Source organism: Oncorhynchus keta, chromosome 31 (genome assembly GCF_023373465.1).
Source record: "Oncorhynchus keta strain PuntledgeMale-10-30-2019 chromosome 31, Oket_V2, whole genome shotgun sequence".
Taxonomy (NCBI): domain Eukaryota; kingdom Metazoa; phylum Chordata; class Actinopteri; order Salmoniformes; family Salmonidae; genus Oncorhynchus; species Oncorhynchus keta.
The window spans coordinates 19,878,218-19,893,476 of NC_068451.1; the positions used below are offsets into that span (position 1 = coordinate 19,878,218).

General features: G+C 42.8%; 1 protein-coding gene across 2 annotated transcripts in view; it reads right to left on the reverse strand.

Moving 5' to 3' along the window:
• ascc3 (activating signal cointegrator 1 complex subunit 3) overlaps window positions 1-15,259 on the reverse strand; it is a 161,391-nt gene that overhangs the window by 22,352 nt on the left and 123,780 nt on the right. For both annotated transcript variants that reach the window (XM_052489893.1, XM_052489894.1), the window contains exons 24-35: window positions 14,561-14,659; window positions 14,173-14,341; window positions 13,802-14,022; window positions 13,625-13,710; window positions 13,318-13,484; window positions 11,916-12,061; window positions 10,396-10,516; window positions 10,154-10,296; window positions 8,345-8,482; window positions 5,778-5,898; window positions 2,064-2,196; window positions 1,803-1,928 (exon numbers count right to left, since the gene is read on the reverse strand). In XM_052489893.1, coding sequence (XP_052345853.1) covers window positions 1,803-1,928; window positions 2,064-2,196; window positions 5,778-5,898; window positions 8,345-8,482; window positions 10,154-10,296; window positions 10,396-10,516; window positions 11,916-12,061; window positions 13,318-13,484; window positions 13,625-13,710; window positions 13,802-14,022; window positions 14,173-14,341; window positions 14,561-14,659 — 1,670 coding nt within the window. The remainder of the gene's footprint in view (window positions 1-1,802; window positions 1,929-2,063; window positions 2,197-5,777; window positions 5,899-8,344; window positions 8,483-10,153; window positions 10,297-10,395; window positions 10,517-11,915; window positions 12,062-13,317; window positions 13,485-13,624; window positions 13,711-13,801; window positions 14,023-14,172; window positions 14,342-14,560; window positions 14,660-15,259) is intronic.

The following is a 15,259-nucleotide window of genomic DNA, read 5'->3' on the forward strand; positions in this document are numbered from 1 at the left end:
GAGACAAATCACAGAGAGAGAATCTAGTTGCAGATTTTAATTTACGGGCAACACAGATAAAACACCAGGTAAAGAACCTAGCTGTTATTTTAGATTCTAAACTCAATTTCAAATCACACATTAGGAATGTGAAGAAAAGCTTTTTTTAGTTAAAGAAAAAAAAGTGTGGCAGTTTCTCTCTCAGGCTGAGAGACTCATCCATGCTTTTATTACGAGCAGACTAGGCTATTGTAATGTTCTCCTGTATGATCTAACCAAGAAAGCCATTGGTCAACTGCAAAACATACAGAATGCTGCAGCACGGGTACTGACCAAGACCAGATGGAGAGCACACATTAGACCGGTTTTAAGGTCTCTGCACTGGCTGCCTGTGAGTTACAGAATACATTTTAAGATTATACCATTGGTTTTTAAATAAATCCAAGATCGTGCACCCCATACATGTCAGACATTCTTTTAAGTTATGTACCCTGTCGGTTCCTCAGGTCTTCCGGCACTGGCCATTTAACTATCCTAGGACCAAGCCTAGGACAAATAGGCAGGGACAGGCAGCCTTTAGTTATGTCCACAGCCTCTAGAACAGCCTGCCAGAGAACGTGACGGGGTTTGAAACTGTGGAAAACCAGTCGGAGGGTTTGTGCACAGGCTAGAATGGAAGGCAGCCAGTGCGCGGGAGAGAAAATATCTGTAGAGTTCAAAAAGTATTCACACTCAAAACCATGAAAAGGAATAACCCAAGGAGGCCGAGATGCAAACATAGTATAATTAATTTAATCCACCCTCAAAAATATACAAAAAGTGAAAGTGCTAATGAAAATAAAAAAGGAACAGAGCATATGTGTCGGCCTCACGACGTCATCAGTGCCGTGCAAACAAATTAAGAAGACACGTACTTAAGGCACCTGCTGTGTGGAACAGGCATAACAGGTGCAAGCAGATCGTTAATTAGAGACGGGCGAATAGGGAGTCAATTAATATTAACAATGAATATAGAGAAGAATATAAAAAATGGACAATTCATATGTCACATATGATTGGAAAGAGAACAGTCTGGCCTACATACCAATATCCGAAGCAATATAAATTAAATACTTGAGTAGGGCCAAAACTGTGGACATATTTAAAATAGATCTTAAAACATCTTTTGAGCTTTGGTTTTCCTCAGGCGTTTCCCCCTGTAAAGCACATTGCATGTCTGAAATGTGCTGTATGAATAAAGCTGGATTTGTTTTGATTTGATGCACGTGGCCTCAGGCTATCAGTAGGTTTCCCCGCTAGAGAGGTTATCAGGACTGAATCCTAATGAGTGCTCTGGGTATAAGTGATACTCTGGTACTGCGTGCGTGCGTAGCCCTGGTGTGTGATATCACATAGTGAGAGTTCAAAAGATGACCCTGTGTTCTAAAGATGACCCTGTGGTTTCCATGGTGCTGCCATGAACACCAGCTATTTTTTGTCTCCCCAGCATTTACTGGTAATTAATTACTCAGCTGAATTAATTAATGGTTATAATGTACTCACACTGACAAAAACATTTTTGACATTTCTTGGAAAGACATGTAGCCTTTGCCTGCTTCTACCATTAAAGGAAAAAATAGATAGTGATTTCTTATTCCGAGGTTATTGAGAGAGACCTGGTCATTAGTCGCCATATCAGAATGTTGTAGCCACTCAATTAGCTTCCAAAATTACTGAAACTTCAAAACCAGAATTTCTGAAAAACCTGGGAACAGAGACCTAGTTTTGGGTTAATTGTTTCGTGATGAATTGTTATAAAAAGTCAAAACCAATCAAAAACCTACCTGGGGTTCATGACCAGCCTGCGGAAGAAGTACGTCCAGGTGATATAGTCCATAGCATCCTGTTTAGAGGTGATGGTCCCTGCAGCGATCTCAGCATTCAGATGGTCTGACAGGACACCCAGGAGACTGAGGAAGAGGTGGTAGTGAAATAGAGATGACTTTCCCCCCTTACAATGTTAAATGCACAGAGACCAAGTTAAAAGCTGTAGCAATGGCCTTCACTATGTAGGGTCACCACAAAGCCAAGGGATAGCCTCTCACCTGGACTCAACAGGGAAGGGTTCGTAGAGGAACTTCTTGTAGAAGTCTTTCTTGATGTCGTGGACCAGGATCACAGCTTTGCCCTGGTCGTCATACTGAGGGCGGCCTGCACGGCCCATCATCTGCAGCACGTCTGTAGAGACCACAACACAACTACAGTAACCACAGTCCAAATGGAACAACGACAGGCCTAGGAGAGCTGAACCACTTTCTACAGAACAACTACAGGAGAGATAAACCAGACCTACAGAACAACTACAACCTAATGTAACTACAGGAGAGACAAACCACACCTACAACCTAATGTAACTACAGGAGAGATAAACCACACCTACAACCTAATGTAACTACATGAGAGAAAAACCACACCTACAGAACAACTACAACCTACTGTAACTACAGGAGAGATAAACCACACCAACAACCTAATGTAACTACATGAGAGATAAACCACACGTACAGAACAACTACAACCTACTGTAACTACAGGAGAGACAAACCACACCTACAACCTAATGTAACTACAGGAGAGATAAACCACACCTACAGAACAACTACAACCTACTGTAACTACAGGAGAGACAAACCACACCTACAACCTAATGTAACTACAGGAGAGATAAACCACACCTACAACCTAATGTAACTACATGAGAGATAAACCACACCTACAGAACAACTACAACCTACTGTAACTACAGGAGAGATAAACCACACCAACAACCTAATGTAACTACATGAGAGATAAACCACACCTACAGAACAACTACAACCTACTGTAACTACAGGAGAGACAAACCACACCTACAACCTAATGTAACTACATGAGAGATAAACCACACCTACAGAACAACTACAACCTACTGTAACTACAGGAGAGATAAACCACACCAACAACCTAATGTAACTACAGATAAACCACACCTACAACCTAATGTAACTACATGAGAGATAAACCACACCTACAGAACAACTACAACCTAATGTAACTACAGGAGAGATAAACCACACCAACAACCTACTGTAACTACAGGAGAGATAAACCACACCTACAGAACAACTACAACCTACTGTAACTACAGGAGAGATAAACCACACCAACAACCTAATGTAACTACAGGAGAGATAAACCACACCTACAGAACAACTACAACCTAATGTAACTACAGGAGAGATAAACCACACCTACAGAACAACTACAACCTAATGTAACTACAGGAGAGATAAACCACACCTACAGAACAACTACAACCTAATGTAACTACAGGAGAGATAAACCACACCAACAACCTACTGTAACTACAGGAGAGATAAACCACACCTACAGAACAACTACAACCTACTGTAACTACAGGAGAGATAAACCACACCAACAACCTAATGTAACTACAGGAGAGATAAACCACACCTACAGAACAACTACAACCTAATGTAACTACAGGAGAGATAAACCACACCTACAGAACAACTACAACCTAATGTAACTACAGGAGAGATAAACCACACCTACAGAACAACTACAACCTAATGTAACTACAGGAGAGATAAACCACACCTACAGAACAACTACAACCTAATGTAACTACAGGAGAGATAAACCACACCTACAGAACAACTACAACCTACTGTAACTACAGGAGAGATAAACCACACCTACAGAACAACTACAACCTAATGTAACTACAGGAGAGATAAACCACACCTACAGAACAACTACAACCTAATGTAACTACAGGAGAGATAAACCACACCTACAGAACAACTACAACCTAATGTAACTACAGGAGAGATAAACCACACCTACAGAACAACTACAACCTAATGTAACTACAGGAGAGATAAACCACACCTACAGAACAACTACAACCTAATGTAACTACAGGAGAGATAAACCACACCAACAACCTACTGTAACTACAGGAGAGATAAACCACACGTACAGAACAACTACAACCTAATGTAACTACAGGAGAGACAAACCACACCTACAACCTAATGTAACTACAGGAGAGATAAACCACACCTACAGAACAACTACAACCTAATGTAACTACAGGAGAGATAAACCACACCTACAGAACAACTACAACCTAATGTAACTACAGGAGAGATAAACCACACCAACAACCTACTGTAACTACAGGAGAGATAAACCACACCTACAGAACAACTACAACCTAATGTAACTACAGGAGAGATAAACCACACCTACAGAACAACTACAACCTACTGTAACTACAGGAGAGATAAACCACACCTACAGAACAACTACAACCTAATGTAACTACAGGAGAGATAAACCACACCTACAGAACAACTACAACCTAATGTAACTACAGGAGAGATAAACCACACCAACAACCTACTGTAACTACAGGAGAGATAAACCACACGTACAGAACAACTACAACCTAATGTAACTACAGGAGAGATAAACCACACCAACAACCTAATGTAACTACAGGAGAGATAAACCACACCTACAGAACAACTACAACCTAATGTAACTACAGGAGAGATAAACCACACCTACAGAACAACTACAACCTAATGTAACTACAGGAGAGATAAACCACACCAACAACCTACTGTAACTACAGGAGAGATAAACCACACCTACAGAACAACTACAACCTAATGTAACTACAGGAGAGATAAACCACACCTACAGAACAACTACAACCTACTGTAACTACAGGAGAGATAAACCACACCTACAGAACAACTACAACCTAATGTAACTACAGGAGAGATAAACCACACCTACAGAACAACTACAACCTAATGTAACTACAGGAGAGATAAACCACACCAACAACCTACTGTAACTACAGGAGAGATAAACCACACCTACAGAACAACTACAACCTAATGTAACTACAGGAGAGATAAACCACACCAACAACCTAATGTAACTACAGGAGTAGATAAACCACACCTACAGAACAACTACAACCTAATGTAACTACAGGAGAGATAAACCACACCTACAGAACAACTACAACCTAATGTAACTACAGGAGAGATAAACCACACCAACAACCTACTGTAACTACAGGAGAGATAAACCACACCTACAGAACAACTACAACCTAATGTAACTACAGGAGAGATAAACCACACCTACAGAACAACTACAACCTACTGTAACTACAGGAGAGATAAACCACACCTACAGAACAACTACAACCTAATGTAACTACAGGAGAGATAAACCACACCTACAGAACAACTACAACCTAATGTAACTACAGGAGAGATAAACCACAATAACAACCTACTGTAACTACAGGAGAGATAAACCACACCTACAGAACAACTACAACCTAATGTAACTACAGGAGAGATAAACCACACCAACAACCTAATGTAACTACAGGAGAGATAAACCACACCAACAACCTACTGTAACTACAGGAGAGATAAACCACACCTACAGAACAACTACAACCTAATGTAACTACAGGAGAGATAAACCACACCAACAACCTACTGTAACTACAGGAGAGATAAACCACACCTACAGAACAACTACAACCTAATGTAACTACAGGAGAGACAAACCACACCTACACATTCAGATGAAAACACATGGATGTACTGGACTTTCTAACTCACTACCAAACAGGGAGTATTTGACATTATAGGAAAATAGAAGTAGACTTAATTCAATACAGAAACAGTGATGGAAACAACTGGACATGAAGCCTGTACCTGTGATGGGGTAGTCCACGTAGCGTCTGGTCTTCCCATCGTAGTACTCAGTACCTTTGACAATGACCAGATGGGCAGGGAAGTTGACTCCCCAGGCCAGAGTACTGGTGGCTATCAGTATCTGGAGACAGAGAGAGATTAGTGTCATACCTGTCATGGATTTAACAAAGTAAAGCAGAAACACCTTCAGTGTTGTATCTGCAACATTGTTGTATATACCTGAACCTATTCAATACGTATATACCTGAACCTATTCAATATGTATATACCTGAACCTATTCAATACGTATATACCTGAACCTATTCAATATGTATATACCTGCACTGTATATACACCTATTCAATACGTATATATCTGCAGCTATTCAATACCTGCACCTATTCAATACGTAATATGTAATATCAATATGTATATACCTGCACCTATTCAATATGTATATACCTAATATTTTTCATAAAATTGTACAGTTATCTTAGCTAGCTGAATTGCTAGCAGAATTGTTTACTTGTTGCTAAGCAGTTGCTAGGGACTCTCCTGGAAGAAGCTAGCTAGCTTACAAAGAATAACAACAAAAAATATCTAGTTAACAGAAGAAAGGAAGACAAAATAAGGACAAAAGAAGGACAGAAGAAAAAGGAAAAGAAAGAGGACAACAAAGTGAAACAGTCAGTACTTCTATTGCAACTTCGTATTTCGTCGTCCTAACGTAGTCTACACTGCTATTTTGTAAGTCGCTCTGGATAAGAGCGTCTGCTAAATGACTTAAATGTAAATGTAAATGTATATACCTGCACCTATTCAATACGTATATATCTGCAGCTATTCAATACGTATATACCTGCACCTATTCAATACGTATATACCTGCACCTATTCAATACGTATATACCTGCACCTATTCAATACGTATATACCTGCACCTATTCAATACGTATATACCTGCACCTATTCAATACGTATATACCTGCACCTATTCAATACGTATATACCTGCACCTATTCAATACGTATATACCTGCACCTATTCAATATGTATATACCTGCACCTATTCAATACGTATATACCTGCACCTATTCAATACGTATATACCTGCACCTATTCAATACGTATATACCTGAACCTATTCAATACGTATATACCTGCACCTATTCAATACGTATATACCTGAACCTATTCAATACGTATATACCTGCACCTATTCAATACGTATATACCTGCACCTATTCAATACGTATATACCTGCACCTATTCAATACGTATATACCTGCACCTATTCAATACGTATATACCTGCACCTATTCAATATTCAATACGTATATACCTGCACCTATTCAATACGTATATACCTGCACCTATTCAATACGTATATACCTGCACCTATTCAATATGTATATACCTGCACCTATTCAATACGTATATACCTGCACCTATTCAATACGTATATACCTGCACCTATTCAATACGTATATACCTGCACCTATTCAATATGTATATACCTGCACCTATTCAATACGTATATACCTGCACCTATTCAATACGTATATACCTGCACCTATTCAATACGTATATACCTGCACCTATTCAATACGTATATACCTGCACCTATTCAATACCTGAACCTATTCATACGTATATACCTGAACCTATTCAATACGTATATACCTGCACCTATTCAATACGTATATACCTGCACCTATTCAATATGTATATACCTGCACCTATTCAATACGTATATACCTGCACCTATTCAATACGTATATACCTGCAGCTATTCAATACGTATATACCTGAACCTATTCAATACGTATATACCTGCACCTATTCAATACGTATATACCTGCACCTATTCAATACGTATATACCTGCACCTATTCAATACGTATATACCTGCACCTATTCAATACGTATATACCTGCACCTATTCAATATGTATATACCTGCACCTATTCAATACGTATATACCTGCACCTATTCAATACGTATATATCTGCAGCTATTCAATACGTATATATCTGCAGCTATTCAATACGTATATATCTGCAGCTATTCAATACGTATATACCTGCACCTATTCAATACGTATATACCTGCACCTATTCAATACGTATATACCTGCACCTATTCAATACGTATATATCTGCAGCTATTCAATACGTATATACCTGCACCTATTCAATACGTATATACCTGCACCTATTCAATACGTATATACCTGCACCTATTCAATACGTATATACCTGCACCTATTCAATACGTATATACCTGCACCTATTCAATACGTATATATCTGCAGCTATTCAATACGTATATACCTGCACCTATTCAATACGTATATACCTGCACATATTCAATACGTATATACCTGCAGCTATTCAATATGTATATACCTGAACCTATTCAATATGTATATACCTGCACCTATTCAATACGTATATACCTGCACCTATTCAATATGTATATACCTGAACCTGTCAGGGTCCCACCTGAACCTGTCAGGGTCCCACCTGAACCTGCCAGGGTCCCACCTGAACCTGTCAGGGTCCCACCTAGGTCTTTTAGGGTCCCACCTGGATCTTGCAGTTGACAAACAGTTCCTCCACAGTCTTCCTGTCTCGCTCGTGTAGTCCAGCGTGGTGCATGCCGATACCAAACGCCAACGTCAGCTTCAGGTTGGACTCCCTCACCGTGGCGATGATGTCTGTCATCTGGGTAACATTAACCAATCACAGCATGAGACTTCACCTCGTCAATCTACGACAGCACAAGACCTTATCTCGTCGACCAATAGAGACACAGTAAACAGTGTAGGACTAAGAAGGCACATCCATGACGAAGAAGACCTTGTTGGACATGAGCAGGGAGGGGGGCTACGGAAGGAGTGGAGAAAAGGGAGGTGGAGGGAAAACTGAAAACAACATGTGGGACAGAGCAAAACATTTACAGGGGGAGATACAGGGAAGACGAGAGGTACATGTTCACAGATAAAGGAAGGCGGGAGAGGGGCTAACTGCAGCAGAGGAAGGAATAGAGAGAACGTAAGGCTAACTCAGGCAGAGAGGAAAGGGAGGGCAGGACTCCCACTGAGACTGAGACAGCTAGCGCCAGCCGCCTGTCACTCAAACCACAGGGACTCCAGCAGCTACACAGCCAGTACAGAAACACAGCAGGGAGCAGCATATATCACTGGAACAAGCACACTGCAGGGCCAATTCAACACACCCAGGGCTAAAAATACACATACAGTAAATGCCACACACACACACATTTACATTACATTTACATTTACATTTAAGTCATTTAGCAGACGCTCTTATCCAGAGCGACTTACAAATTGATGCAAACACCTATGACAACCAGTGGAACAGCCACTTGCATCTAACTCTTGTTGGGGGCCAGTGAGAAGGATTACTTACCCTTACTTACCCTATCCACACACACACACACACACACACACACACACACACACACACACACACACACACACACACACACACACACACACACACACACACACACACACACACACAGAGAGAGCAAGGAAATGTGGAACAGAAGAGAGGATGAAATGTATCCTATGAATTAGATTTTTCTGCTGCGTATACAGTATTAAGGCCTAGTTTGTGTGTGTGTGTATATATTTTACAAGGTGGGGTTTGAAGTCAGTCAGAACTCTATATTTCACTCAGACCACAGGCTTGGTGTGAAAGGCAAGCAGCCCCATAAAACATGTTAATATCCATCTTTTACAACGCCAAGCCTACTGTGACTTCATAATAAGGCCCAATATGAGGGATTATATACCAGACACACATCCAACACCGCTCTGCTCAGCTCTCTGTATCCTGGGCTTCTGGCAGGCCTGAGCAAATACAGTTTTACTGTTTTTTAATGTGTGTGTGTGTGTGTCTGAGTGAGAGAGAGAGAGAGATAGATAGGAGAGAGAGCGTTAGCTAGTGTGCATGTGTATTGTAAGAAATTCTCCTTGTTTATGGGCCCCTATATATCAGACACACATGTTAAGGTAATTACTGCCCATCTTCTATCAGAGCACATTTTCTCATCTTGAAATAATCCTGAAGTATGCAGAGAAAATAATGGGATATGACACAGGCGTTTCCTGTAGAAGTTGGTTTGAGTTCCCTCTGTAATTACAAGTGCTTAGAGAGAGAGAATATCAGGAGGAAGGAGACGATGAGAAAGGAGAGAGCAACAAGCAGCAGAGGACAAGGAATAGGAAGACTGGAGGAATAGAAGAACAGTCAGAGGAGATAGAGAAAGAGACTAAGAGAGAGAGAAAGAGAGAAATCCTGTAGATGTACACACCTCTGACTACAGGGTTAGTTCCACTAGGAGGTAACAAGTATAAGCCTGGTCACCTGAGTCTCGTCCTGGTGCAGCCACTGTTTAGGGTCGTCCTCGGTGGCCAGGAAGGCTATCAGGTCTAGAGCCGTCAGACGAGTCTGTCGCCGCGACGACACAAAGATCAGAACAGGCTTGGCTGGAGAGTGACTGCGAATCGCTGGAGAGAGAGGGAGAGAGAGAGAGAGAGATATAGAGAGGGGGGATGCACACTGTAGTTGCATACTTAGTGTGTGTTTCTGTGTGTGGTATATTGTACCTTGGAACACAGGCTTGTTCATGCTGGCCATGCGGGGGCAGTAGTGCTGTCCTGGGAAGCCTTGGATGTGAACCTCCAATGGGACGGGACGCACAGAGGGACGGAAGTTAAACAAACCCACCTGTAAGAGAGGTGAGGTAAAGAGACAGAGAGAGTTAGACAGGGGATGAAAGAGAACCATATGGACATAGAACCATAGAAAGAGAATGAATGTCTTCTCTCAGTCAGTGAGAGAGAGAGACAGAGTGGATGAAAGAGAACTAGATCGAGAGAGCGAGACAGAGAGCGATAGATAAAGTGAGTCCAGCTGGCAGCGAGGCCCATCTGGGTGTCTAAAGGTTTGTCATTGTCCTTGTCCGGGGGAGAGGGACAAGGAACTGAGCACCTTTGTCTGTTGTGCTCAGAAGCTCGCTGGGTAGGGCAGCAGTGCATTGTAGCGTGTGGAGTGGCCAGGCAGGGCAGGCGCGTGTGTACACATATCTAAAGGCCTGGATAATGGATCGGGCATCTAAACCCAGCCAACATCCCCAGTCCCTCCCGTCCTCAGTCTAAACAGCCAGATTTATAACCAGACAATCTGTCTGCCAGGGACACTGCAACAGTAACACAACGTTTAGACAACCAATACCGTCACAGAGAAGACTGGAATGGTAGGATACAGTTGGAATTTTTGAAGTTTTAAAAGCATTACAAATGACGTTATGGTAACACTTTATAACTTTCAGAAATAAGCAGTTGTAAATGCTTATGAATGCTCTATAAATGTTATATAAAATGTTTTTCAGCAGATACTATTTTCTTTTTGAGATAAATTGTATAGGTGAATGTAAAGACGGTCTGTCTACATGTGGTTTTCATGTGTGACTGGGGCATACATGCAGGCATACAGGAGTTCCCATGTCTCTCTGCGGTGGACAGGGAGGTTATTAAATACCCTTCTGATATGATTACTGCTATTATTATTATTATTGTTATTATTAAAGGACTGTCAAGTCATCTGTCCGCATTGGTACCGTGATTTCTGTTGATTACCAGAGCAACTCCAGCATGGCTCCAGAGAAACAGAACTCCAAACCATTACCGTACTGTGGTCAAAACTATTACACGGATTCCCTGCCAAAAAACAGCAGTATTATTCTACATTTATCAAATATGAAAAGGGGACACTAAAAAACACTAACCACTAAAAAACACTGGCCAACACAAATGTGGTTACTGGTTGGCTTCAGAACAGCAATGTCAATTACAAAACCTCCAACTGATGACAGAGACATGAACTCTATCTGAACACAGGACAGGAGGTCAAAAGGTGAAAGGATGAGCAGGTTTTAACTACAGGAGATGTCTTGTCTATGTGAAACTGAGACTAACGTGATGGTATGATCAGGTTAGAACACTATTGTAATGCCTGATTCAGATAACAAACTGATCCTAAATCTGAGCCTAAGTGCAACTCCTACCAGGAGTGGCGTTTCACAATACTTGTCCTGTCTAGTATGTGGATGCTATGGAGAGCTCACCTGTCCAATCCCAAGCCAGTCGGCGAGGTCTCGTGCGTTGGCCAGGGCCGTGGACAGGCCCACCACGCGGACAGTCTTGTTGGTGTGGGAGGAGATGAAGTTGGTCCTGGACACTATGACCTCCAGCACAGGACCTCTGTCCTCCCCTGGGATACAAACACAGTGGTATGGTCCAGTGTGAGAAAGTTGGACAAAGCATTTCACTATGGAGAGTATTATTATAGAACTCTTTTGAATTCTATCAGAATCTTCTTTGTATGATGGTAAAAGTTCAGGCTCTATAGAAGGTTCTGTTTGTATGAGGGTTTATGATGGTAAAAGTTCAGGCTCTATAGAAGGTTCTGTTTGTATGAGGGTTTATGATGGTAAAAGTTCAGGCTCTATAGAAGGTTCTGTTTGTATGAGGGTTTATGATGGTAAAAGTTCAGGCTCTATAGAAGGTTCTGTTTGTATGAGGGTTTATGATGGTAAAAGTTCAGGCTCTATAGAAGGTTCTGTTTGTATGAGGGTTTATGATGGTAAAAGTTCAGGCTCTATAGAAGGTTCTGTTTCTATGAGGGTTTATGATGGTAAAAGTTCAGGCTCTATAGAAGGTTCTGTTTCTATGAGGGTTTATGATGGTAAAAGTTCAGGCTCTATAGAAGGTTCTGTTTGTATGAGGGTTTATGATGGTAAAAGTTCAGGCTCTATAGAAGGTTCTGTTTGTATGAGGGTTTATGAGGGTAAAAGTTCAGGCTCTATAGAAGGTTCTGTTTGTATGAGGGTTTATGAGGGTAAAAGTTCAGGCTCTATAGAAGGTTCTGTTTGTATGAGGGTTTATGAGGGTAAAAGTTCAGGCTCTATAGAAGGTTCTGTTTCTATGAGGGTTTATGATGGTAAAAGTTCAGGCTCTATAGAAGGTTCTGTTTGTATGAGGGTTTATGATGGTAAAAGTTCAGGCTCTATAGAATGTTCTGTTTGTATGAGGGTTTATGAGGGTAAAAGTTCAGGCTCTATAGAAGGTTCTGTTTGTATGAGGGTTTATGAGGGTAAAAGTTCAGGCTCTATAGAAGGTTCTGTTTGTATGAGGGTTTATGAGGGTAAAAGTTCAGGCTCTATAGAAGGTTCTGTTTCTATGAGGGTTTATGATGGTAAAAGTTCAGGCTCTATAGAAGGTTCTGTTTGTATGAGGGTTTATGAGGGTAAAAAAGTTCAGGCTCTATAGAAGGTTCTGTTTGTATGAGGGTTTATGATGGTAAAAGTTCAGGCTCTATAGAAGGTTCTGTTTGTATGAGAGTTTATGAGGGTAAAAGTTCAGGCTCTATACAAAGTTTTGATTGTATGCGGTTTGTGAGGCAAGAACCAGACCCATAGATATTAAAGATCTCTCTATATGCTTCTGGGTAGAACTAGGCTGTGGTACCTAGCAGGTGGATCTCGTCGATGATGAGAATGGCTACTTTCTGGACGTAGCTGCGGTTCTGCCAGGAGCGACTCACGCCGTCCCACTTCTCCGGTGTGGTCACGATCAGGTCGGCTGCGGCGATGGCCCGCATGTCTGGAGTCACATCGCCTGTCAGCTCCACGACCCTAGGGACGAGGAGAGAGGGAAGGGAAGGAGGGAGAGATCGAGAAAGAGACAATAGATGGATGGATAGATACCACAGCTGATGGTCATTGACAGATGTGAATGCAACTGAAATGCACATGGTTATAACCACGTCTCTCACTTCTTCCCCAGTTTTTCCTCTATCCTGATCTTCCAGTCCTCAATCCTCTCCCTGACCAGAGCTTTCAGAGGGGCAATGTACACCACCTGAGAACACACACAGAGCAAGGATATAAACAGAGAGAAATACATAGCGATATTGAGAGAGAAAAAGAGAGAGATGGTGGGGCAGACAGACCTTGGAGGTAGGGTACTGGTTGAAGACTCGGAACATGGCCAACTCGGCAGCGATGGTTTTACCGGAGCCCGTTGGCGCCCCCAGCAGGACGTTGGTGTCTGTGTGGTAGAGGGTGTGGAAGATCTGTGTCTGGATGGGATTGAAGTGGGTGAACTTGTACAGACTCTCATACTCCAGGTTCCCCAGGGCGGTGATGGGCAACGGCTGCAGGTCCAGTAGCTCTGAGAATCCACAGGGCAACATTGAGACAACGTATGGGTACATTTGTCAAGGAAAAAATACAAAGAAAGGTGTATGTGTGAAGTATGTTGTTTCATCTTTACACCTCTGAGGGTTGGTCTGTCTGTGTTTGTGAGTCTGTTGTACAGTACCAGTATGTGGGGGATGTCTTTCAGGCAGGATGAGGTGTTGGAAGTTGATGATGCAGACAGCCTCTGAGCCCAGCCAGCGGTCTGACACAGCTCTGATGTAGTACTGGGAGGGCATGGGCTCAAAGATAGGGATGGTGAATACCACCTGTTGGGGCTCCCCACTCACCACCTGGAAAACGCACACACGATGTAAGTATGACTCGGCTCAACCATATCCACTGATACAGGGTCAGATTTATTCCATAACCATAATGGTTAAGGTTAGGATCAGGGGTCAGGTAATCTGATCCTAGATCTGTAGTTAGGGGCAACTTCTGCCTCAAGGGAACACAGGAGAACAAGTGGCTCTCAGACACATTCTAGAAACTAATGGTACCCAGAAACCCACCTGTTTCTTCTGTAGGAGCAGGTACTCTGAATGGTAGATATGATCGTTGATGGGGTCCTCCACCCACAGCCACCAGGGCTCTCCCACTGAACCATGACACTAAGAGAGGAGAGAGGAGAGGCAGAGGAGAGGCAGAGGAGAGAGGCAGAGGAGAGAGGCAGAGGAGAGAGGCAGAGGAGAGGCAGAGGAGAGAGGCAGAGGAGAGAGGCAGAGGAGAGAGGCAGAGGAGGGCAGAGGAGAGGGCAGAGGAGAGGCAGAGGAGAGGCAGAGGAGAGGCAGAGGAGAGGCAGAGGAGAGGCAGAGGAGAGAGGCAGAGGAGAGAGGCAGAGGAGAGAGGCAGAGGAGAGGAGAGGCAGAGGAGAGAGGCAGAGGAGAGGCAGAGGCGGAGAGGCGAGGCAGAGAGGAGAGGCAGAGGAGAGACAGAGGAGAGAGGCAGAGGAGAGGCAGAGGAGAGAGGCAGAGGAGAGGCAGAGGAGAGGCAGAGGAGAGAGGCAGAGGAGAGGCAGAGGAGAGGCAGAGGAGAGAGGCAGAGGAGAGAGGCAGAGGAGAGGGCAGAGGAGAGAGGCAGAGGAGAGGCAGGCAGAGGAGAGAGGCAGAGGAGAGAGGCAGAGGAGAGAGGCAGAGGAGAGGAGGCAGAGGAGAGGAGGCAGAGGAGAGGAGAGGCAGAGGAGAGGCAGAGGAGAGGCAGAGGAGAGGCAG